Source organism: Miscanthus floridulus, chromosome 19, assembly GCF_019320115.1.
Source record: "Miscanthus floridulus cultivar M001 chromosome 19, ASM1932011v1, whole genome shotgun sequence".
Lineage (NCBI taxonomy): Eukaryota > Viridiplantae > Streptophyta > Magnoliopsida > Poales > Poaceae > Miscanthus > Miscanthus floridulus.
This window is the reverse complement of record NC_089598.1, coordinates 110,195,564-110,219,209: the sequence shown is the minus strand read 5'-3', so window position 1 is coordinate 110,219,209 and position 23,646 is coordinate 110,195,564. Positions and strand designations below refer to the sequence as shown.

General features: G+C 43.6%; 1 protein-coding gene and 1 pseudogene across 1 annotated transcript; both read left to right on the top strand.

Annotated features, from left to right (window-relative positions):
• LOC136526604 (E3 ubiquitin-protein ligase WAV3-like) overlaps nt 1-20,709 on the top strand; it is a 26,306-nt pseudogene extending 5,597 nt beyond the window's left edge.
• LOC136528293 (RNA pseudouridine synthase 2, chloroplastic) lies at nt 20,083-23,646 on the top strand. The gene is made up of 6 exons (XM_066521233.1): nt 20,083-20,293; nt 20,653-21,060; nt 21,195-21,394; nt 21,882-21,960; nt 22,225-22,400; nt 22,471-23,646. The coding sequence occupies exons 2-6, from the start codon at nt 20,794-20,796 to the stop codon at nt 22,598-22,600; spliced, it is 852 nt and encodes a 283-aa protein (XP_066377330.1). The 5' UTR covers nt 20,083-20,293; nt 20,653-20,793; the 3' UTR covers nt 22,601-23,646.

Here is a 23,646-nt window from a genome sequence, read left to right as displayed (position 1 = left end):
GCTCACCATACATGACAGAGACATGATAAACTAGCTCGATAATGATTCAGTTTTTGGTTTGCTTGGTCGTATAGTAGCGGCAGCAGGGGTTCGGACGCGGCAAGTGAGCTTGTCCGGACAGGAGAGCCAATTTGGCCCGCCTCACCGGACAAGGAAATCCTTACTAAACTGATCGAGATTGCCTGGCAAAGCAAGTTTTTTTTCTGTCAATGAACGGATGCCCCCTCATTAAACGAAGCTATATAGGGTTGGGCAAGAGAAGCAAGCACGCCCCCCAAAAGTTGTGGCTTCGGTGGCTCTTCTAGTTTCTCAACGTTACCTCTTAGGAGCCGGAACAAAGAAAAAGTACCCAACAGACCCTAACCTCCTTAGAGGTAGGATAGCTACTTCGCCAAGAATTGGCGTGGTGTCAGGAGAAAGGGAACTCCAGTAGGAAAAAACATCGATCCATAGCCTTTTCATTTCCTACCACTTTATGTGCAAGCTCATAGAAAAAAAACACGGTTGTATCTCTAGTCTAGATATGAAAACACTAAGAGACCTCATTCGGTTAATCTTCAAACCAAAGGGATTAGAGGGATTGGAGGAGATTAAAGGAGGATTTTGACTTGTAGAGAATTTAATCTTCTTCGATCCCCTCCAATCCAAGGGGTTTGAGGATTATACGGGCCAGCTCTAATTTTAGTAAAGCCCTGTTTAGATCATCAACATAGCTAACTATATACTAGTTGTATGTGTTAGCTAGAATAAACCAGCTAGCTAACAACTAATTTTTAGTTGAGCTAAGTGATGGTAAGACACTAACTAATCTATTAGCTTAGAATCCAAATGGACTCTTCACCTTTCTTTGAAAAAATAACAAGAAAAACTTTGCTAATACTTAACTATTAGGTGCATTGAACAGAAAAGAAGCCTTAAATAATACTTCCTCTTCGAAGTCGCTTTAACTTTTTTGGTACATCGAATTTGCTATATATCTAGACTAGACTACGTTATATCTAGATACATAGCAAATTCGACGTATGAAAAAAATCAAAATGATTTATAAATTGAAACGGAGGGAGTAATGGCTAGGTCAAAATATCTGAAGCAACGCACGTACGGTACACAGGCGGGTACCCTCCAAGAGTAGCTGAAGAGGGAAAGGGCAGGTCCGGGTCATCGATCGCTGCCCGTAATAACTAAAAGCTATAGCATAACGTCGGTGATTCAATTTGCCTTTAGCAACAGGCTAATGAGTGGTCAATCGATCACTCTCACTGGCCATCGTCGCTGTCAGCAAAGCTCAATTAGCCGCCTGCTTCCTTTCTTCTCTTGGATTCATTCAGGTCGCCAATTATGGATAGGATATACACAGGTGGTTATTATATATGTATCGCTGCCAGCCAGCTTCGAAAATGACATGACGACGTACAGGATTGACGATTTCATGTCAATTCAGGCATTCGGTGGGCCAAGACTGAAAAGAGAAAATCTGTTTAGGTGACGAGGATGTGTTGTTACTATCGTCTTAGCTGTGAACAGCAGGGATTAGCATGGTAATCTTCCAAGTTGATGGCACACACTACTAGCTTTCTAATCAGTTGCCCTTCAGTCACCTTCAATCAGTTGAGCTAGTAACTAATCGGTTATATATCCAAAGGGAACTTAACACGTCTGATAATCAGGTTAGGAAGTAGGAAGGCAAAAGAGAATTTGTCCATGGAGCGTTTATTAGAAGCACATGAAACAGTTGCAAATGGATGTGAGCCAAGTGTAGGCCGTGTATAGGCGTGAGGTGACCTGTATGTCCTTCGTCGGTGTATCATATATCCTCAAAGGATTTATGTTTGTGTTTATTATGAGTTGAGTAAATTGCACGGCCGGTCCTTAAAGTATTGGGCTGATTTCGTCTGGGTCCCTAAACTATGAAATCGCACTCTTGGCTTCCCAATCTACTTAATTCGGTCCATGTAGGTCCTAAACAGCCCAGACGGTGTCAAACAGTCGACGTGGTTGTCCACGTACGCAGGGGAGGCACGTGAGGCACACGTGACCCTCGGCAGCCACTGCATCTCCGCGAGCGTCGCGCACGGCCACCTCGTCTGCCCGCTCTGCAATGCGCAGTGGCGCGAGCTGCTGTTCGTGCGGCCGTCACAGCCGTCGACGATGCCACCCACGCTACCGCGGCAGCCACTTCCCCGCATGGAGCCCATGCACGGAGTGCAGCCGTCACCTGTCCCCGCTGTGCAGCCACCGCTACAGCCCGCGGAGCCAGAGGTGTTCGACGACGACGACGACGAGGTGGAGCTGCCCTCTGGCGAAGACGACCAGCGACAAGTTGCGGCATCCAGTGGGACGTTGGCCATCAAGACACACGTTGAGTTCTCGGCTGTTGCCAGGGACTCGTCGCACGACAACTTCGCCGTTCTCGTGCACGTGAAGGCTTCGGGGTGGTCGATGGCGAGACGGCAGCAGCCGGAGACCGAGACGCGCCGCGCGCTCCTCTCGACCTCGTGATGGTGCTGGACGTGAGCGGAAGCATGCGCCGAAACAAGCTTGCCCTGGTGAAGCAGGCCATGGGGTTCATCATCGGCAGCCTCGGCCCGCACGACCGCCTCAGCGTGGTGTCCTTCTCGTCCGGGGCGCGCCGCATGTGAAAGCTCTAGTTTGGTTTTGGTTAATTGATGAAACCCTAAGTGCTAACCTAGTTTATCAAGATGATTATGAGATAGGTAGCACTAGTCCAAGTGATGAAGCAATGGCGAAGATCATGACAATGGTGATGGCATGGTGATGGTCAAATGCTTAAACTTGGAAAAGAAGAAAGAGAAAAACAAAAGGCTCAAGGCAAAGGTATAAAATGTAGGAGCCATTTTGTTTTAGTGATCAAGACACTTAGTGAGTGTGATCACATTTTGGATAGATAGTCGTACTATAAAGAGGAGTGAAAATCGTATCGAAATACGGTTATCAAAGTGCCACTAGATGCTCTAACACATTGCATATGCATTTAGGATCTAGTGGAGTGCTAACACCCTTGAAAATGTTTGTGAAAATATGCTAACACATGTGCACAAGGTGAAACACTTGGTGGTTGGCACATTGGAGCAAGGGTGAAGAAGTTAGAAGTGAAAACGGGTTTGTCGCGAAGACGCTGGCGTCGATCAACTGACCGGACGCTGGGTCTGAAAGCACCGGACGCTGGCAGCGTGCGTCCGGTCGAACTGGTTAGGCGGCACAGTACCTAGGGTACTACACTGGACGCTGGTCTATGTCCGGTCAAGGTGGACCGGACGCGTCCGGTCGAAGAAATATGCCTCGGGGAGCTTACTGGAAACGATCGGACGCTAGGGCTTCAGCGTCCGGTCAGTTTTGCCGGTGCGTCCGGTCAGTTTCGTAGCCGTTGGAATCTGACGAATAGCGTTTGAAGCAAGTGACACGTGGTGTCCATCAGGAGACCGGACGCTAAGTCCAGGGTCCGGTCAGTATGACCGGAGCGTCCGGTCAGAGCGCGTTTTGTCCAGTGAAGGGGTATAACGGCTCTATTTGATTGGGGCTCTATTTATAGCCCCATGGCCGGCTCAAGGGAGTGACTCTTGCACATTTCATTGACATAGCAACCTTGTGAGCTTAGCCAAAGCCCTCCCACTCATCTCCATCATTGATCCATCATCATTGTGAGATTGGGAGAGAATCCAAGTGCATTGCTTGAGTGATTACATCTAGAGGCACTTGGTATTCGTGTTGCGCTGCGAATTTCGCTTGTTTCTCTTGGTGGTTGCCACCACCTAGACGGTTGGAGCAGCGGTGAAGGATCGGCATGAGTTGGTGATTGTTCGTGGCCTCCTTCGATGATTGTAAGAGGAGTTGTACCTTCCCCGGCGGAGTGCCAAAAGGTAACTCTAGTAAATTGCTCGTGTCATTGAGTTACCTCACTTGTGGGTCGGTTCTTGCGGTGTCCTATCGTGTGGACAAGGTTTGTGAAACACCTCTTAGCCGCCGAACCACCAAAGTGTTGGTCGACACAACAGGGACTAGCGTGTTGGCAAGCACGTGAACCTCGGGAGAAAAATCGATTGTCTCTTGTCATTTGCATTCTCCCGGTGATTGGCTTAATCTTCATCTTGTGATTGGTTCATCCCCTACACGGCGGTATAATCACCCTACTCACTCATTTACTTGCAAACTAGTTGATACAAGCTCTTTAGTGTAATTAGAATTGAGAGCTTTCTTTATTATTTACATTCATCTAGTTGAGCTCTTAGTGAGTAGTTACATAGCAAGTTTGGGTGCCCAAGTAATCATTGCAACTAGAATTATTGGATAGGTGGCTTGCAACCCTTGTAGAGCTAGAGCAAGTTTGCATTACGCTATTTGTCATACTAATCAAATTGCTCTAGTTGATTTGTAGATTTTTAAATAGGCTATTCACCCCCCCCTCTAGCCATATTAGAACCTTTCAAGTGGTATCAGAGCCGTGGTCACCGTTTGATTAAAGGCTTAACAACCTCGATGTCAAATTATGGCTCAAGTTGTGTTCAATCATGTGGGGAGTAAACCACCGTTCTTTGATGGTACATGCTATGGTTAGTGAAAGAGAAAGATGAGGATGTATCTTGGTTCAATCAATGATCAAGTGTGGGAAGTGACCGAAAATGACTATGCTATCATTGATCCCGATGATCTAACCAATTAAGATAAGATCAACAAGCAATGCAATACAATGGCTCTCAACACCATATACAATGCCATTGATTCCAAGGTGTTTGAGCAAATCAAGGATTGTGATAGAGCAAATAAGGTGTGGAAGAGATTGGAGGAAACATATGAGGGCACACCGGCAGTGAAGAGTGCCAAGTTGTATATTCTCAAGGATAAATTGACAAGCTTCAAGATGAAGGAAGATGAGAGCATTCCGGAAATGTTCCATCGATTGCAAGTCATTATCAATGACTTGAAGGTATTGGGAGAGAAGATCAAGGGTGATGATGTCTCCCATCGATTCTTGATGTGCTTACCTCCAAGATTTGAGATGTTAAGATTGCTCATCATAAGACGAGGATTGAAGGATATTACCCCCAACCAAGTACTAGGTGATGTCATGACACAAGAGACATACCGTGTGGAAAGGGAGGGGGATGACAAGGAGGACAAGAAGGAAGAAGAGGACAAGAAGAAGAAAAGCATAGCATTCAAGGCTAGTTCATTATCATACAAAAACAAGGGCAAGTCCAAGAAAGAATCAAGTGATGATGAAGATCTAAGTATTGATGATGAGGCTATGGCTCTCTTTGTGCGCAAGATGGGCAAGTTCATGAAGAAGAAGGGCTATGGTGCAAGAAAGAGAAGAGATCACACCAAGAAGAAAGAGTATGTGAGAAGATGCTACAATTGCAAGAGCCCCAATCATGTAGTAGCAAATTGTCCATACAATAGTGACAATGATGAGGATGAGAAGAAGAAGCACAAGGAGGATAAGAAAGAAAAGAAGGAGAAGAAGGAGAAGAGGATGACCTTCCAAAAGAAGAAGAAGGGTGAAGGCTATGTAGTCACTTGGGATAGTGATGGCTCATCGGATAGTAATGACTCTAGTGATGATGGCAAGAAGTCTATCAAGAGAGCACTAGCAAGCATCGCCATCAATGACAAGCCCTCCATCTTCGACACTCCATCAACATGCCTCATGGCAAAGCTTACCAAGGTAAAATATGATGAGAGTGATGATGATGAATGTGAAAGTGACTCTTGTAGGAATGATAATGATGATGATGATGATGATGATGATGATGATGATGAGGAGGAGTACTCCAAGGAGGAGCTCTTGGACATGTGTGAGCAAGTGCATGCTTGCAATGAGATGAAGAGAAAGGAACGCAAAGAGTTGCGCAAGAAAGTAAAATTTCTTGAGCAATCCTTTAATGAGCTCAATGCCACTCATGAGGGGCTAGTGGATGCCCATGAGAAGCTTAGCAAAACTCACTCTAAGCTTGAAAAAGGCTCACTCCTCTCTCATTGAGCAAGTCAAGAAGGAGGAAGCCAAGAAGGAGCAAGTGATAGTAACATGTGATGTGGGACTAACATGTGATCTTATTGAAGAATCTTTTCAAGAACCCATTATTGTTGCTCCCACTAACACTTCTTGTAGCACAACCATTACCACTCCACCTATGAATGATACATCACTAATGGTAGAAAATGAAACCCTCAAGAAGGAGGTGAATGAGCTCACTCGTGCCTTAGGCAATGCCTATGGAGGAGATGCCCGCTTGCTAAAGTACTTAGGTAGCCAAAGATTTTCTCTCAACAAAGAGGGATTAGGCTATACCTCCAAGAAAGGCAAGGCGGCCTTTGTCACTCCCAAAGCTAGCTTTGTGAAGTGCAATGGTCGGTTTTGCAATAGATGCAAGCAAGTTGGGCATATAGAGCAAAATTGCAAGACTAACAAGAACAAGCTACCTAATGTATCATCAATCAAATTTGATTCTTGTTACATGCTTTATAAGGGTGGCAATGATGTGAAGGCTAAGTTCATTGGTACACCAATTGTGGGCCCAAAGAAGAAGGTCATTTGGGTACCAAAGACCTTGGTGACTAACCTACAAGGACCCAAGCAAGTTTAGGTACCTAAAAAGAATTGATCTTCTTTTGTAGGTAAATTATAAAGCCAGAGGAAGGCATTGGGTGCTTGATAGTGGGTGCACACAACACATGACCGGTGATTCAAGAATGTTCAATTCAATCAATGAAAGCAAAAGCAATGGGATTGATAGTATCATATTTGGTGACAATGGCAAAGGCAAGGTCAAAGGGCTTGGTAAGATTGCAATATCCAATGACTTGAGCATTTCCAATGTGCTACTAGTAGAGAGCTTGAACTTCAACTTATTGTCGGTAGCTCAATTGTGTGATCTTGGATTCAAGTGCATATTTGGTGTGGATGATGTAGAGATCATAAGTGTAGATGGCTCTAACTTGATATTCAAAGGATTTAGATATGAGAATCTATACTTAGTTGATTTCAATACTAGAGAAGCTCAATTGTTAACATGTTTGATCACTAAGTCTAGCATGGGTTGGTTATGGCATAGAAGGCTTGGTCATGTTGGAATGAAACAATTGAACAAATTGATTAAGCATGACTTAGTTAGAAGCTTGAAAGATGTCACATTTGAGAAGGATAAGCTATGTAGTGCATGTCAAGTCAGAAAGCAAGTTGGTAATACACATCCTAAGAAGAGCATAATGAGCACATCTAAGGCATTTGAGTTGATGCACATGGACTTGTTTGGACCAACCACATACACTAGCATTGGTGGAAATAAATATGGATTTGTGATTGTGGATGATTTCACTAGATACACATGGGTGTTCTTTCTTGTTGATAAGAGTAATGTGTTTGCAACATTCAAATCATTTGTCAAAGGCATTCACAATGAGTTTGAAACCACAATCAAGAAAGTTAGAAGTGACAATGGTAGTGAAATCAAAAACACTAGAGTTGATGAGTTGTGTGATGAATTTGGAATTAGACATCAATTCTCGGCCAAGTATACACCTCAATCAAATGGGCTAGTTGAAAGAAAGAATAGAACCTTGATTGATATGGCAAGATCAATGTTGAGTGAGTACAATGTGAGTCATTCATTTTGGGCCGAAGCAATCAACACGGCTTGCTACTATAGCAACCGACTCTATTGTCACCCCATGATGGAGAAGACACCTTATGAGCTATTGAATGGAAGAAAGCCCAACATAGCATACTTTTGGGTTTTTAGTTGTAAATGCTATATATTGAAGAAAGGCACTAGATTGAGCAAGTTTGAAAAGAAATGTGATAAAGGTTTCTTGCTTGGTTACTCCACTACTAGCAAGGCTTATAGAGTTTGGAATTTGGCTAGTGGTACTCTTGAGGAGGTTCATGATGTGGAGTTTGATGAAACAAATGGTTCCCAAGAGGAAGATGAGAATTTAGATGATGTAAGAGGCACTCAATTGGTCAATGCAATGAAGAACATGGACATTGGTGAGTTAAGGCCTAGAGAGGTGATTGACATTGAAGATGACAAGAATCAAGTCTCTCTAACTCAAATGTGCAAGCTAGTGATTCTCATGATCAAATCCAAGCAAGCACTAGTGATGGCAATGTGCAAGATCAACAAATGGCTAGTTCATCATCTCAACCAAGTGATCAATCAAATACTAGCAATCAAGTGCAAGTGCTTCAACCAACCAATGTTGTAAGAGATCATCCATTGGACACTATCATTGGTGATATTTCAAGAGGTATGCAAACAAGATCAAGATTGGCTTCATTTTGTGAGCATTTCTCATTTGTGTCATCCATTGAACCTAAGAAGATAGATGAAGCTTTGAGGAATGTTGATTGGATCAATGCTATACATGAAGAGCTAAACAACTTCACAAGAAATCATGTATGGGATTTAGTTGAGAGGCCTAAGGGTCATAATGTGATTGGAACTAAGTGGGCCTTTCGGAACAAGCAAGATCAAGATGGGATAGTAATAAGGCAAAGCAAGATTAGTGGCTCAAGGTTACACTCAAGTTGAAGGTCTTGACTTTGGGGAAACATATGCCCCGGTTGCAAGATTGGAAGCAATTAGGATCTTGCTAGCTTATGCTTGTGCCCACAATATCAAGTTGTACCAAATGAATGTAAAAAGTGCATTTCTCAATGGGTACATCAATGAGCTTGTGTATGTTGAGCAACCTCCTGGTTTTGAAGATGAAAAGAAACACAACCATGTGTTCAAGTTGAGAAAGGCTTTGTATGGATTAAAACAAGCACCTAGAGCATGGTATGAGAGATTGAGAGATTTCCTACTCTCTAAGGGATTCAAGATGGGAAAGGTTGACACCACTCTCTTCACCAAGAAGCTTGGAAATGACTTATTTGTAATGCAAATCTATGTTGATGACATCATTTTTGGATCAACAAATCAAGAATTTTGTGAGGAGTTTGGCAAGATGATGGCAAGTGAGTTTGAGATGTCTATGATTGGAGAACTTAGTTACTTCCTTGGTCTTCAAATCAAGCAAATGAAGAATGGTACATTTGTGAGTCAAGGCAAGTATATCAAAGACATGTTCAAGAAGTTTGAAATTGATGAGAGTAAAGCTATTAGTACACCAATGGGGACAAGTGGAAGCTTAGATAGTCATGCTAGTGGCAACATGGTGGATCAAAAGATGTATCGGTCTATGATTGGAAGTCTACTCTATGTGACCGCATCAAGACCGGATGTGATGTTTAGTGTATGCATGTATGCAAGATTTCAAGCTTCACCAAGAAAAAGTCATTTGAAGGCAACAAAGAGAATATTGAGGTACTTGAAGCATACACAACATGTTGGATTATGGTATCCCAAAGGATCAAGATTTGAGTTGATTGGGTATTCGGATTCCGATTATGCGGGATGCAAAGTTGAGAGAAAGAGCACATCGGGCACATATCAACTATTGGGAAGATCACTTGTATCTTGGTCATCAAAGAAGCAAAATAGTGTAGCACTTTCAACCGCCGAAGCGGAGTACATTTCGGCCAGTAGTTGTTGTGCTCAATTACTTTGGATGAAGGCTACTTTGAGTGACTTTGGAATCAAGTTCAAGCAAGTGCCATTGCTATGTGACAATGAAAGTGCCGTGAAGCTCACCAACAATCCGGTTCAACACTCAAGAACAAAGCATATAGATGTCTGTCATCATTTCATAAGAGATCACCAACAAAAAGGGGACATTTGCATAGAGAGTGTGGGTACCGAAGATCAACTTACCGACATATTCACCAAGCCACTTGATGAGAAGAGGTTTTGCAAGCTAAGGAATGAATTGAACATACTTGACTTCTCCAATATGTGTTGATGCACCCCCATTATATGACATGCCTCTCCTTCGAGCAAAGCAAGGTAAAGTTGATTGACATGCCATCCATCCATTACTAAGGACTTGTTTAGTGCATCTAGTCATTCCTATCATGTCCTAGGCTCATTCATGAAAATCAAATGAATTTGATGCTTATATAGTACCACTATTGCTTGTATGTTTGAAATGATCTAGTGGTAGCATATGACATGTTTGCGGACTTGTAAACCTAGTGTTTGATTTAGAAAATGAGCTATAAGTGTTTAACTCAACATGGTACAAGATAACCCCTATTTGGAGGTGTGAAGAAGCTTGTCCTTGGATCAAACCGAGTTAAATATCTTTTGCAAGTAATCTAGATTGAACTAAATTGAGAAAATGATCCTTACTTCACATAGTTTCACCCTAACCTATCCATAATTTGAGCTCACCTTTTGTGCTAATTGTTGACAAAGAGGGAGAGAGAGAAACAAAGATATGAGTGTTAGGGGAGAAATATAATAAAGGAAAGGGGTAAATTAAAATTTTGAGCACACAAGTAGGGGGAGCAAGCTCATAAACTTGTATGATGCATTTGAATGAACATTTCATATATTTGCTTGCATGTTACAAGTTCTTAATTTCAATATCCATGCTTGTGTGGTGTATGCTAGTTATAGGTTTAAATGATGAAATGAAAAACTAGTATGCATAGGCTAAAGTAACTAGACTCATGCTCACATTATGAAAACTAGATCCTTGCTTTTAATATTGATCTCATGGGGTATTCTAGTGTTTGTGTATGTCTAGTTACTAATGATGCTAAGGATGGTATATTGGTGCACTTCGATTGGTATCACGCTTCAAAGGTCCATCTCTTATACCTTAGCATCATTTGGTAGAAATTGACTCCTATATTTCTTATCTAAGCATATGTGCAAAGCTACAATCCAAACTCTTAGCACATATGTAGGGGGAGCAATTACTACCATATGGAGTTCATGAAACTTGCACATACCCTTTACACATGGTAAATATGCTTGGGCAAGCAACATGGATTCAAATGAACTTAAATTCATATCTTTGTGAAAGGGTTGTCATCAATTACCAAAAAGGGGGAGATTGAAAGCTCTAGTTTGGTTTTGATTAATTGATGAAACCCTAAGTGCTAACCTAGTTTATCAAGATGATTATGAGATAGGTAGCACTACTCCAAGTGATGAAGCAATGGCGAAGATCATGACAATGGTGATGGCATGGTGATGGTCAAATGCTTAAACTTGGAAAAGAAGAAAGAGAAAAACAAAAGGCTCAAGACAAAGGTATAAAATGTAGGAGCCATTTTGTTTTAGTGATCAAGACACTTAGTGAGTGTGATCACATTTTGGATAGATAGCCGTACTATAAAGAGGAGTGAAACTCGTATCGAAATACGGTTATCAAAGTGCCACTAGATGCTCTAACTCATTGCATATGCATTTAGGATCTAGTGGAGTGCTAACACCCTTGAAAATGTTTGTGAAAATATGCTAATACATGTGCACAAGGTGAAACACTTGGTGGTTGGCACATTGGAGCAAGGGTGAAGAAGTTAGAAGTGAAAACGAGTTTGTCGCGAAGACGCTAGCGTCGGTCAACTGACCGGACGCTGGGTCTGAAAGCACCGAACGCTGGCAGCGTGCGTCCGATCGAACTGGTCGAGCGGCACAGTACCTAGGGTACTGCACCAGACACTGGTCTGTGTCCGGTCAAGGTGGACCGGATGCGTCCGGTCGAAGAAATAAGCCTCGGGGAGCTTACTGGAAATGACCGGACGCTGGGGCTTCAGCGTCCGGTCAGTTTTGCTGGTGCGTCCAGTCAGTTTCGTAGCCGTTTGAATCTGACGAACAACATTTGAAGCAAGTGACGCGTGGCGTCCATCGGGAGACCGGACGCTGAGTCCAGGGTCCGGTCAGTATGACCGGAGCGTCCGGTCAGAGCGCGTTTTGCCCAGTGAAGGGATATAACGGCTCTATTTGATTAGGGCTCTATTTATAGCCCCATGGTCGGCTCAAGAGAGTGACTCTTGCACATTTCATTAACATAGCAACCTTGTGAGCTTAGCCAAAGCCCTCCCACTCATCTCCATCATTGATCCATCATCATTGTGAGATTGGGAGAGAATACAAGTGCATTTCTTGAGTGATTGCATCTAGAGGCACTTGGTATTCGTGTTGCACTACGAATTTTGCTTGTTTCTCTTGATGGTTGCCACCACCTAGACGGTTAGAGCAGCGGTGAAGGATTGGCACGAGTTGGTGATTGTTCGTGGCCTCCTTCGGTGATTGTAAGGGGAGTTGTACCTTCCCCGGCGGAGTGCCGAAAGGTAACTCTAGTAAATTGCTCGTGTCATTGAGTTACCTCACTTGTGGGTTGGTTCTTGTGGTGTCCTATCGTGTGGACGAGGTTTGTGAAACACCTCTTAGCCGCCGAACTACCAAAGTGTTGGTCGACATAACGGGGACTAGCGTGTTGGCAAGCACGTGAACATCGGGAGAAAAATCGATTGTCTCTTGTCATTTGCATTCTCCCGGTGATTGGCTTAATCTTCATCTTGTGATTGGTTCATCCCCTACACGGCGGTATAATCACCCTACTCACTCATTTACATTCTTGCAAACTAGTTGATACAAGCTCTTTAGTGTAATTAGAATTGAGAGCTTGCTTTATTATTTACATTCATCTAGTTGAGCTCTTAGTGAGTAGTTACATAGCAAGTTTGGGTGCCCAAGTAATCATTGCAACTAGAATTGTTGGATAGGTGGCTTGCAACCCTTGTAGAGCTAGAGCAAGTTTGTATTACGCTATTTGTCATACTAATCAAATTGCTCTAGTTGATTTGTAGATTTTTAAATAGGCTATTCACCCCCCTCTAGCCATATTAGGACCTTTCAACGTGACCAGGCTCCTGCGCACGTCGGACACCGGGAAGAGTCTCGCCACAGAGGCAGTGGAGGCCCTCAGAGGGGGCGGCACCACCAACATCGCCGAGGGGCTCCGAATGGCCGCCAAGGTGCTCACCGAGCACCGGCATCGGAACGCCGTCTCTAGCGTCATTCTCCTCTCCATCGACCGGGACAACCAAAGCATGCCGCGGCTGGCGCAGGGCAGTGTGCCCAACTACGAGGTGCTGGTGCCATCGTCCTTCAAGCCTGGCACTGGCAGCACTGGCGAATTGTCTGCACCCATCCACACCTTTGGTTTCGGCAACGACCATGACGCGGCGGCGATGCACGTCATGGCTGAGGCCACCGGTGGGACGTTCTCTTTCATTGAGAACGAGGCGGTCATCCAGGACGCGTTCGCACAGTGCATCGGCAGCCTGCTCACCGTCGTGGACTCGTGGTGCAGGAGGCGCGCATCGCCATCGCCTGCAGGCATCCCGGAGTCCGCATCAGCTCGGTCAAGTCCGGTCGTTACGAGAGCCGCATCCTCGAGGACATCCGCTCAACGTCGATCGTCGCCGGCGAGCTCTACGCGGACGAGGAGCGATGTTTTCTTGTTGTTCATGGCTGTTCCAACCATGGAAGCCGTGGGCGGCGGCGAGAGCGAGACTCTTCTCCTCAAAGCTCATTGCAGCTACTGAGAAGCCGCTGGAGGCACGCACGTCGATGTGACGGCAGAGGACACGATGGTGGCTAGGCCGGAGCACGTGGTGGACGCGGAACGGTCAGCCGAGGTGGAGCGGGAGCACGCCCGGGTGGAGGCGATCGAGGACATGGCGGCGGCTAGGGTGGCCGCGGAGTGGGGCGCTTACCAGGAGGCTGCGGAGATACTCGGGAACCGGGGGCGAGCCATGGCACGGGCGGCGGAGCGAGGCGGCGGCTACCCCAACGGGGCGCTGCGGGCCGAGGTGTCGCGCATGAGAAAGCACGTGGCGAACCAGGAGAGCTACGAGCGGTCGGCGCGCGCGTATGTGCTCGCTGGCCTGAGCTCGCACGCGCAGCAGCACGCGACCACGAGGCTGTTGCGCCCCCTTCAGGTTGTGGTGCAGCCCTCAGCGGGCAGCGTTGGTGGTGGGGAGGCGTCATGGTTATGTGCTCGTTGTCCAGTAGTTGCCGAGGGTCACGTGTGCCTCACGTGCCTCCCCTGCGTACGTGGACACCGTCTGGGCTGTTTAGGACCTACATGGACCGAATTAAGTAGATTAGGGAGCTAAGAGTGCGATTTCATAGTTTGATGACCCAGACGAAATCAGCTCAATACTTTAAGGACCGGCCGTGCAATTTACTCTTATGAGTTTAACTATAAAGTATGGGACTGCTAGCACCGTGACCCACGCATTGCGACATTTTTTTGTTTTCTTCAAATATATTTTGCAAAATAGTTTTGTATGTTTGATTGATTGCAGGTGTCCTTCCTTCATGGAGTCATGCACCCTACCGCATCAGCTGGCATAAATTCTATGTAAAAGCATCTCTATCGGTTTGATAAACTCACTCCCAATCTTTTTTGTTTTTGCTATGATGGGAAAACCCCACTCCTACAACTCCTTATGTAACTCCCAATCTATCAGTGTTTGGAAAAAAAATTGAGGTATCCACGTGCAATGATATGTGGATCGTCGATACTCCCTATCGGTGTTGGCGCCATTTTCTTTTCTTGGCACTCCCCATTGGCCCTGAATGTCACCACTGTCTGCCTGAAGGTTTCCCAAAATTGGATCTCCGGACACTATTTTCGTATCAGAATATTGAGAGATAGAGCAGGCAATAGAGGCCCTGTTTGGTTGGGCTTTTAGCTGTGGCTTTTGTCCCCAAAAGCCAAAAGGTCAACCAAAGGGCCCAAAAGCATCAGCTGCTTTAGACCAAAAGTTGCTTTTGCTTTAATACAAAGCTGAAAGCAACCCTTTCCCTGCTTTTCATATACTTTTGGGTTCAAAAATTACCCACCTGCCACTAGTTATGAAACATACCCCTTCGCTTGGTTCTTTGTTTCTCGCAGAGCGACTGTTTTTCTCCCGAGTGGGATCGTCTTCCTCGCATCTAACCCCGCGGACCACGCGGGCATGGCTCTGGCAGTGGCCCCGTGGCCTTGCTCCGACGGTCTACGCAGCGGTGCCCCAGCCCCTAGCGGCTAGCTCGGGCGGAGTTATGGCGCCCCCATCCTCCATCCTCCATGGTCGATTCCTTCTCTGTTCGCTGGCGAGAGAAAGAAGAAGATGAATGGTTGCTGTCTATGACGTGTGGGGTCCTCTCGTAAGTGAAAAAAGCTTTTCCAAAAGCCACAACTGATCGACCAAACAGGCTTTCAACTTTCCTACATCAGCTTTTTCACAGTAGCTTTTTCAAAAGCCACAGCTCAACCAAACAGGCCAGAGAATCTGTTTTGAAGGTTCTCTGTGTGAGTTATGGTGGTAGGATGACTGGCCACACCTCGACGCCTAGGAGGATTGCTGGAATTGAATCTCAACCACTATTTTCTATCAAACGAGTTGTAATGGCTAACTTGGTGATTAAACCAGTTTATACCCCCACCTCCTGATCCATTTGGGTTGCTAGAGTTTCTTAAGACTTAAGGCAATTGTTAAACACTTGAGAGAAGCTCCTAGCCACCAAAGTGCTCAAAAATGGTTCAATGAAATTACCACAAGAGCTAGGTGTGATTAGTGTTAAATGTCTAGAGAAGAGTGTGAACTTGAGTCTCTACTGGTTCAAGATGTGACATCAAGATTCCATTCTACTTGTGCTGGATGGTTCGAGACTTGTTGGCTCAGTGGCTTGCTCATTGACCCTTCGGTGTGGAGCGGCGACAACAACTTGTTTGGGGGACGAGAAGACTCCTTTCTTGGTGTAGAAACTCTAGGGCAGACATCACGTCAAGGTAACTGGGGAAGAGGTTGAGGTGGGGTTTGCCTTTATGGCAAGCTGCTCATTCAGCTTGGCGTGAACCTCTATGACGAGTCCACTGCCTTGATTTAAAGAGACTTGATGATTGGGAGCACATCTTTGGTGGAGCTCAAACATGGACTAAAAGAGTTGCTTTTGTCCACCTCTACCACACAATAAATCCTTCGTCTTGAGAGCGTCCGATCCTCTTGATCATCACCTTACCGCATGTACACTTGCATGTGTGTGTTTACCTTTCTAAGAGGACCTTGTTATGCTAGTTGCTAGTTGATCTTGGTTGCATAACTTGTTTAATTTTGTGGGTGAGGAAAACACAAGATCAATGTTATTTGCACATCTAGATGAAAATGGATAAGATCATCATTGAGCATAGTTTTTTGTCGCTACGTTAGTTTAAGTGACCTAGTTACCTCCTCCCATGAGGTCACATATGTGGTCAATCGTTCCTCACAAATGTTTATAATATAGGTATATTGCCTAGAACCTCAATTTATCTATTTTTATTTATTCTATAAGGCCGTGTTAGTTTGGGCCTCTCCACTGTTTCTTTGCCCAAAGTTCTGATTCTAATGGAAGGCAATCAAACAATTCCATTTTTTTAAAAACCCATTCCAAAAGTCTTTGGTCGAAACAAAAAACTGCCTTTTGAAACGAACTTGTCAAAACTATAAGCGTTTGCTTTATCATAATTATTAAAAAAAATACACAGATTGATAAGACTATATGGTCAATGATACTGACTTATACTAGTACCTTCAAGGCCGTCCAAAGCAATTTTATACATTCTATAGATATAACATCTATTTATTTTTTTGGGCATTTGAAAGGGATGTAATTAAATCAGCTAACACACGTCTGTCCTTTGCTAACCCTACTTGATTTTATGAATACAAATGTTTCCCTTTCGTTTGGACCAATGAGAGCCCACCATCCACCCGTGAGCCGAAATAAAGAAAGTCGACTGAACGAGTGATGCGTGAGCAAGTCACGTATGGCAGGCAGAAACTCACATGCTGCTATTGCTCCTTCAATAATCAAAAGATGAAAACAAGAAATATCACGTGCAATTAATCTTCCGTCACCTCAACTTAGATAATTTTTTTCCTTTTTATGAAAGGGAAATCCATCTCGATTTCTTTTATTTTCAAACAAAGAGAGTAAAGTCCAAAATACTCCCTATAGTTATTGATTTTTTTAAATAAACCTCAAACTTCAATATTAGACAACATACATCTGCATTTTCATAAATGAAACAAAATACCCTCCTCCTAACCATTTTAAAGTGGTTTCTTGAATGTTTTTGGTGATGTGGTGGTGACTGGTGAGCCCCGTATGTCCCGTGATCTCTCTCTTTCTTTACAAAAAAAAAATCATAAATATTTCATATGAAGTCGAATTAATACAAATATTATATTAGAATTTTATGGATTCATGTGATCTATAATTTTAAAGTTAACAACTTTTTTATTTGATATCTTTTTAAGGCTCAAATATTTCATTTAAGTTATCAGAGTTTGAAGTTCAAAATTTCCAATGTTTCAAACGACCGATGATGTTGACATGGTCTATACTACAGTTTTAGCTCTAAATGTCTTTTGTAACTTTATAGTTGAAAAGATTTTACTTGAGATTATTTAGATGTCCCCAATTTCTCATATTTTAAAGTTTTTTTGAATTTTTCGAATGGCCTCCAATATTTGACAAGGTCTATACCAAAGCGAAAATGCTCTCCTCAGGGTGTCCGAAGCTTCGGACATGCTCCTTTTGGGCTACGGAGCACTGGAGCCCAATACGGAGCCTACTCACGGCTTCTCCATAAAAAAAATAAATGCCGATTCCCCAATCATCATCGCCCGTCGTGGCCTTCTTTCACCGCGCACATGCGTCTTCTACGGCCGACTCTACCGTGCGCCGCCTGCCGACCGCTCACCTTCCTAGCGCGGGAGACGCACACAGCAGGCAGTACCGTCGCCCGGCGCTGTCGCCTCCACCGCGGGGGACCGCACCCGCCCGCCCTGTCATCGGGAGCCGCGCAGCAGCTTGTCGGTGGCTGCACAACCGCTCGGTGAGGCCACGCAGCCGCCTGCCCACTGGCATCCCCCGCGCCGCTACGCATCATCGAGCTCCGCGTCGATGAGCCTCCATTCGTCCAAGCAAAAAGTAGATGCTATGCTGAAAACGCATGTTGCAAGAGTATGTTTCAAGTGTTTCAGAGGTATGTTGCAAGTGTTGTATATCGATGTTGCAAAAGTAGATTGGGATGTTGTACATGTTGCAATGGCTATACACATGTTTCAAGTGTATGTTCTAAATGTTTCATTTGATCCAGACGTATGTTGCAAGTGTTGTATCTGGATGTTGTAAAAGTAGATCTGGATGTTACATATACATGCATGTTGAAAGCATATGTTTCGAGTGTTTTATACATATGTTGCAAGTGTTTCATCTAGATGTTGTATATGTTTGTAATGGTTTTCAAATGTTTTCAGGTGTTTTTCACAAGTGTTTCGGACGCTTGTTTCAAGTGTTTCATCTGATGCTAGCGCCCTCGGATCGGACGTGTGGACGCAAGCAAGTCCGATACCAAAGTTATAGATCTCAAAGTAATTTATAACTTTTGAGTTCAAAACTTTTCTTTTTGAGATCGTTTAGAGGCCAAATATTCGTTTTAAGTTCTTTGGCTATGAAATTAAATTTTCAATTTTTTCAGACAATCTTGCATGGAGACATGCTCTACACTTTGTACTTCTTAAAAAGATCTAAAACTTTCTAGTTAATTTTTATTTGAGATTATTGAAGACACTAAATATTCAATAAAATATGGTATGATTAAGAAATATATCTGGGACCCCTACATGCAACATGAGCTAAGACCACCGTCAAAACCACTCTAGCTAACGAGAACCTCTTCACGACGCCGGCTCTTGCTCCAAGCTGACACGTTACTATAGCTACTACACTGTTTTTCTGTCACTATAGTTGCATCATCCGTGAAGCTACTTTTCTCTGCCTGAAATCAAAACAGCAAGGGCAAAGGAGAGAGAGAGAGGGTGTTAAAAAAATTGAAAGGAGAGATCTTTGGGGGACTGTTGTTTGTGTCCAAAGGAAGAAGGGCGTGGGCCAGGCCACAGTGACAAATCCAGAGAGTGTTCGGTTGGCGTTAAAATGGCACTGCAGCAGCTAAAAAACACTATAGCAACAAAAAAAATAGTTGGAGAAAAATACTGTTTCGGCTGAAGAAAAAAAAAACGCCAACCAACCAGAGCCGGCCAGCAGAACAAGCTCCCAAGTTTTCCACAAGTACAACTGCGCGGCAGCGAGTTAATGGTGATGCGCCATACGGAGTACTCCGTACGTATAACCTTTTTTAGAAAAAAAAAAGAGATGGATAGATGAATTTAAGTCAAAATGTGTATATCTATGATTAGAGGGTTCAATCAACATGAAATTTAGCAAATGTCCTCGTCATACATGAAAAGGCATGGATCCACACAAATATGATTTTTTCTTCTTCAGGAAAAGGCAGCAGCGCATTTTTAAATTTTAGACAAATTTAAATTTAAAAATATTTTTTAGGAGGGTCTAAGCCTCCCTACCCCTGTCTCGGCCACTGCCGACACAAGATATCACGCGTGTTAATGTACCCTGCTGCAAGAGATCTCTCGACGAACCACACGTGTAGCCGCACGTGGCGAATGGCAGGGAACAATGGATCTGTTCGGCTAGTATTAAAGTCGGCTAAAACTGTTTTGTTGTGAGAAAAAAATACTGTAGATTCTAGCTGATAAGTTCAAACGAACAGGATCTTAGCATGTATCCGTTTTTTTCAAAGCATAACGAAAATAGCTGATCTTTACGGTGCCGCAATTCATGATTCCAAAACCTATAGAACTAATTTTAATAATGTTACGTGAATTAACACAAGCATTACACAAGTGTGTGTGTATATATATATATATATATATATATATATAGGGATAGTATATATAGGGAGAGTATATTCAGTAGCCAACTATAAAATAAGTTATTCTGTAGCCACCTCCATTTACGATAATTTTATATACTAGTTTACGATAATGTCTATACATATTTACGATAGTTGGGTTACTATAATACATGGGGATATTTACCATAATATTATAGTAAACCACCTAGTAATGAGTTACTATAATCTCGTAAATTAACATAGTAATTATCGTAACTTAAAGTGGTTATAGAATAAGTTATTTTGTAGACAGCTACAGGGTAGTGTGTGTGTATATATATATATATATATTGTAGCCAGCTACATGCAGTTGAAAGGGATAAGGGTGTTGCCTCGCCTGAGAAACGCAGAACCGTAGCAATACTTACATCTTCTTCCCTTTCCTGTGGAGTGTGGCCGTGGCCGGAGGGGAGGCCACGGCCGGACGCGCCTGGAGGAGGCCGTGCCCGTCGGCGAGGGGCGCTCGCGGATCGACGCCTGGATATCGGCGCGTCTCGGCGGCAGGGGCGTCAGCCGCGCGCGCGTGCAGGCCAGCATCCGCGCGGGGCTTGTCGCCGTCAATGGCCGCCCGGTCTCCAAGGTGCCACTGTTATCCTCTGCCTCTGTGCTCTGTTTGCTTCCTGCAAAGTTTGATGATCCTTGTGCTAGCAGAACCGTGAAATAACAGTGCTTATACAATAGTTGCAGTTAATTTGTAGCTTAAACTGCAATCTGATTTTGGAGAGACCGCCGAAATAATTCACATTTCACAAGGCTATGAAGTCATGCAGCGCCAAGCTCCAATAATATTAACATCTAGTACTGTTTAGTAGCACTAGTATATAATGGATAATTAATGATGGTAGTTGTAGTTTGTTGGTTTGGTTAGACATTATACTTGTTCTTGTGTCTAAATCGAGTCTTAGGCTGCTCTGCTCTGCTTTACTTTGTGCATTGCAGGTTTCGCATACTGTGAAGGGAGGGGACCTGGTCAGCTGCACGGTGTCAGAGCTATAGCCGCTGAGGGCAGAGGCGGAGGACATCCCTCTAGACATTGTTTATGAGGATGACCATGTTCTTGTTGTCAACAAGCCGGCTTATATGGTTGTTCACCCGGCACCAGGAAACACCAATGGCACATTAGTCAATGCTATTCTTCATCACTGCAAGATCTCTACATTTACTTGCTTAGCACGCAGTTCAACTGGTGATGAATTCCCGGATTCTTCAGATGAAGACATTGATGTATCTAATGTGGATCAATTTGCTACTGAAGACGCAAGTTCAGAAGTCCGGAATGCCCTTGTGCGCCCTGGTATTGTGCACAGGCTGGATAAGGGGACAAGCGGACTTCTTGTTGTTGCTAAGGTATTTAATTATGAGTCGTGACAAAACTGGAACTTCAAAATGTTTTATGAAATTTGCACATGCTTGTAGCAGTACATAACTACAGACTTATGCTGAATTCTCCCCCTTTTCTTTTTCTTCCTTTTTTGGGACAGGATGACCATTCTCATGCTCAATTAGCAGAACAGTTCAAGCTGCATACAATTCGTAGAGTATACATCAGTCTTACTTGTGGCGTGCCGAATCCAAATTCTGGCAGGATTGAGGCATCTATTGCACGTGATCCTAACAATAGGATTCGTATGATTGCTACTGCTGGATCAGGCCACAGATATGCACGGCATGCTGCTAGTAGGTGATCCATGCTTGCCACTTGTGCCATTTCTTTTAGTTCGTTATATGACGTTGCCTCCTCAATGCTATTTCGCTTGAATTAAAAATATATCCTAGGTATAGTATAACGATCTTAATTATGTAGTTTAAAGCTATTTACCTTGTTCAGATATGCTTAATTACTGCAACCATTCTGTTTCAACACCTTAATTGCTAGTACCACCCATGTAAGCAGGTAAGAATGAGGACCTAGAAGGGTCCATGTAACAGTCAGAGGTTGTAATGATGTCCAATTAGTTAATCCAGTCATGAAAATTGAGTTTATATTTACACTAGTGGGTTGCCACGGCCATGCGAAAAGTAACAAAAAAAATTCATGTACAAAAGGCTGGATTCTAAAAGGGAACTTGAAACTAAGTATTTTCCGAACTTCAACCTGATTTAAAAGTTTCATGGTTTCATATGTACTTTGGCTCATTTAGGGAACTTATTTAAAAAAAATCATACAGGTACAAAGTAAGAGAGGTCTTTGCTGGTGGTGGATCTGCACTAGTGGAGTGGAGATTAGAGACAGGACGCACTCATCAGGTAATCATCCCATGATAGTTTAATTTTTTAGAAGAGAACCATCACCGCCTAAAGTTCTTCTGAAAGAAGGAAAAAGCTTTTGTGATCCTAGGCTATTTACTAACGTGTATGTTATTTGGATTACATCTCTTGTTTATTCAAGAGTAGCACTAAGAAGCATTGTGATAGTTAAATTTTGATCTCAACGCATTTCTGTTATGGAGCTTGGGAAACTATCTTAAATATGACTACTTCTGTACTGATCTTGAACTTAGTGATTATCAGATCCGGGCGCATGCAAAGTATATAGGGATCCCTCTTCTTGGTGATGAAACTTATGGAGGTACCAAAAGCATGGCATTATCGCTTTTGAGACCAAGGACTCCTTCGAAATATCACAGCGATCTTTCAAATCTGATATCTAAAGTGGACAGGCCATGTCTTCATGCTGCATTGCTTGGGTAGGTATTACACAGCATGTATCTTGTGTTTTAACAAGTTCGGAATGTGATTACCATTTTCTCCCCCCAGATTCAAGCATCCACATTCAGGAAAGATCCTTGAATTCTCATGCCCCCCACCACATGATTTTTCGGAGGTGCTTGATGAATTACGGAAAGTTACATCAAGTGATGCCCAAAATGGTGATGGTGTTGTCTGATAATAATGTGGTGCCAACACATAGTGAGACATGCAGTGATTTTGTAGCACACAGCAACGTCTGGTTTGAGGTCTATTTTATCAGAGCTGAGTACAGTAAGGTTGTCATTGATGGATTTTTGGGGTTAACTGAAGAAACCGCCCATGGACTTTCAACATTTCCAGTGAGAGATGAAACCAAGACTGGGGATGTTGAACAAAACATGAGAACTCTTGGAGATTTCTTTCAATACCTAGAAACCGGGTTTAGATGTGTATGTGTTTCATTTATTTAGGTTTCTATTTATTTGGTCACGATGGTAGCAAAGGACCACGGATGTAGTTTTTAAAGTACTTAATAGTGTGATGTTGGGTAATCTCAATTCTGAAGTTTTGCAGTGTTGTGACTTACTGTGATTAGTTTCCATGATGTAAAATGTACAGGGCAAATAGTTTGCACGATCTACTGAGTGGGTTGAAATCTCTTACTCCCAACATGGTGCTTCTTTGATTACAGTCATTGTTGCCTTATTGATACCAGACTAATGATTGTCAGCAGCTCCTTTGTGATGTGCGTGGCTTTTTATTGTCTCACTGCTTTGCTACCTCACTATTGTCACTAATCAGGTTTCAATGGTGCATGGAAATGCTCTTTGATGCAAACGTACTGAAGTTCTGAAGTAGACATGTACTCCGTCTGGATTCCACATCGCAAGTCCTGATCTGCTGACAAGATCTTCAACCTCTTCATCAGATTCGTCCTCTACAGACTCATCGGGGACGTCGTTCGGAGCATTATGCTTGGCGATGATGTACTCCTTGAGGATCAACATGCTCTTCTCCTTCATCGCAGCCAGCTAGTCCGACAGGAGTCCAGACTTGGGACCGACGGCAAACGATTCTGCTCCAAGAACCAGAGTAGCTTTCACTCTCGGACCGAGACTTGCAGCTGCAGAACCTGCTTCGCCCAACATTGCTGGTGTGGTGGCCTGCAGGCAGAAAACTGAACGCGAGGACTATGATAAGTATGGCAGGTCAAATCCGACGGATGATTAGTAACAGGAGCAG

What these genes read in the sequence shown, in the direction of transcription:
- LOC136528293 (XM_066521233.1), top strand. Translation starts at nt 20,794, where the DNA reads ATGGTTGTTCACCCGGCACCAGGAAACACCAATGGCACATTAGTCAAT. An exon ending in GACTTCTTGTTGTTGCTAAG is followed by an intron (nt 21,061 to 21,194) that starts GTATTTAATTAT and finishes TTTTTGGGACAG; the next exon opens with GATGACCATTCTCATGCTCA. An exon ending in AGACAGGACGCACTCATCAG is followed by an intron (nt 21,961 to 22,224) that starts GTAATCATCCCA and finishes AGTGATTATCAG; the next exon opens with ATCCGGGCGCATGCAAAGTA.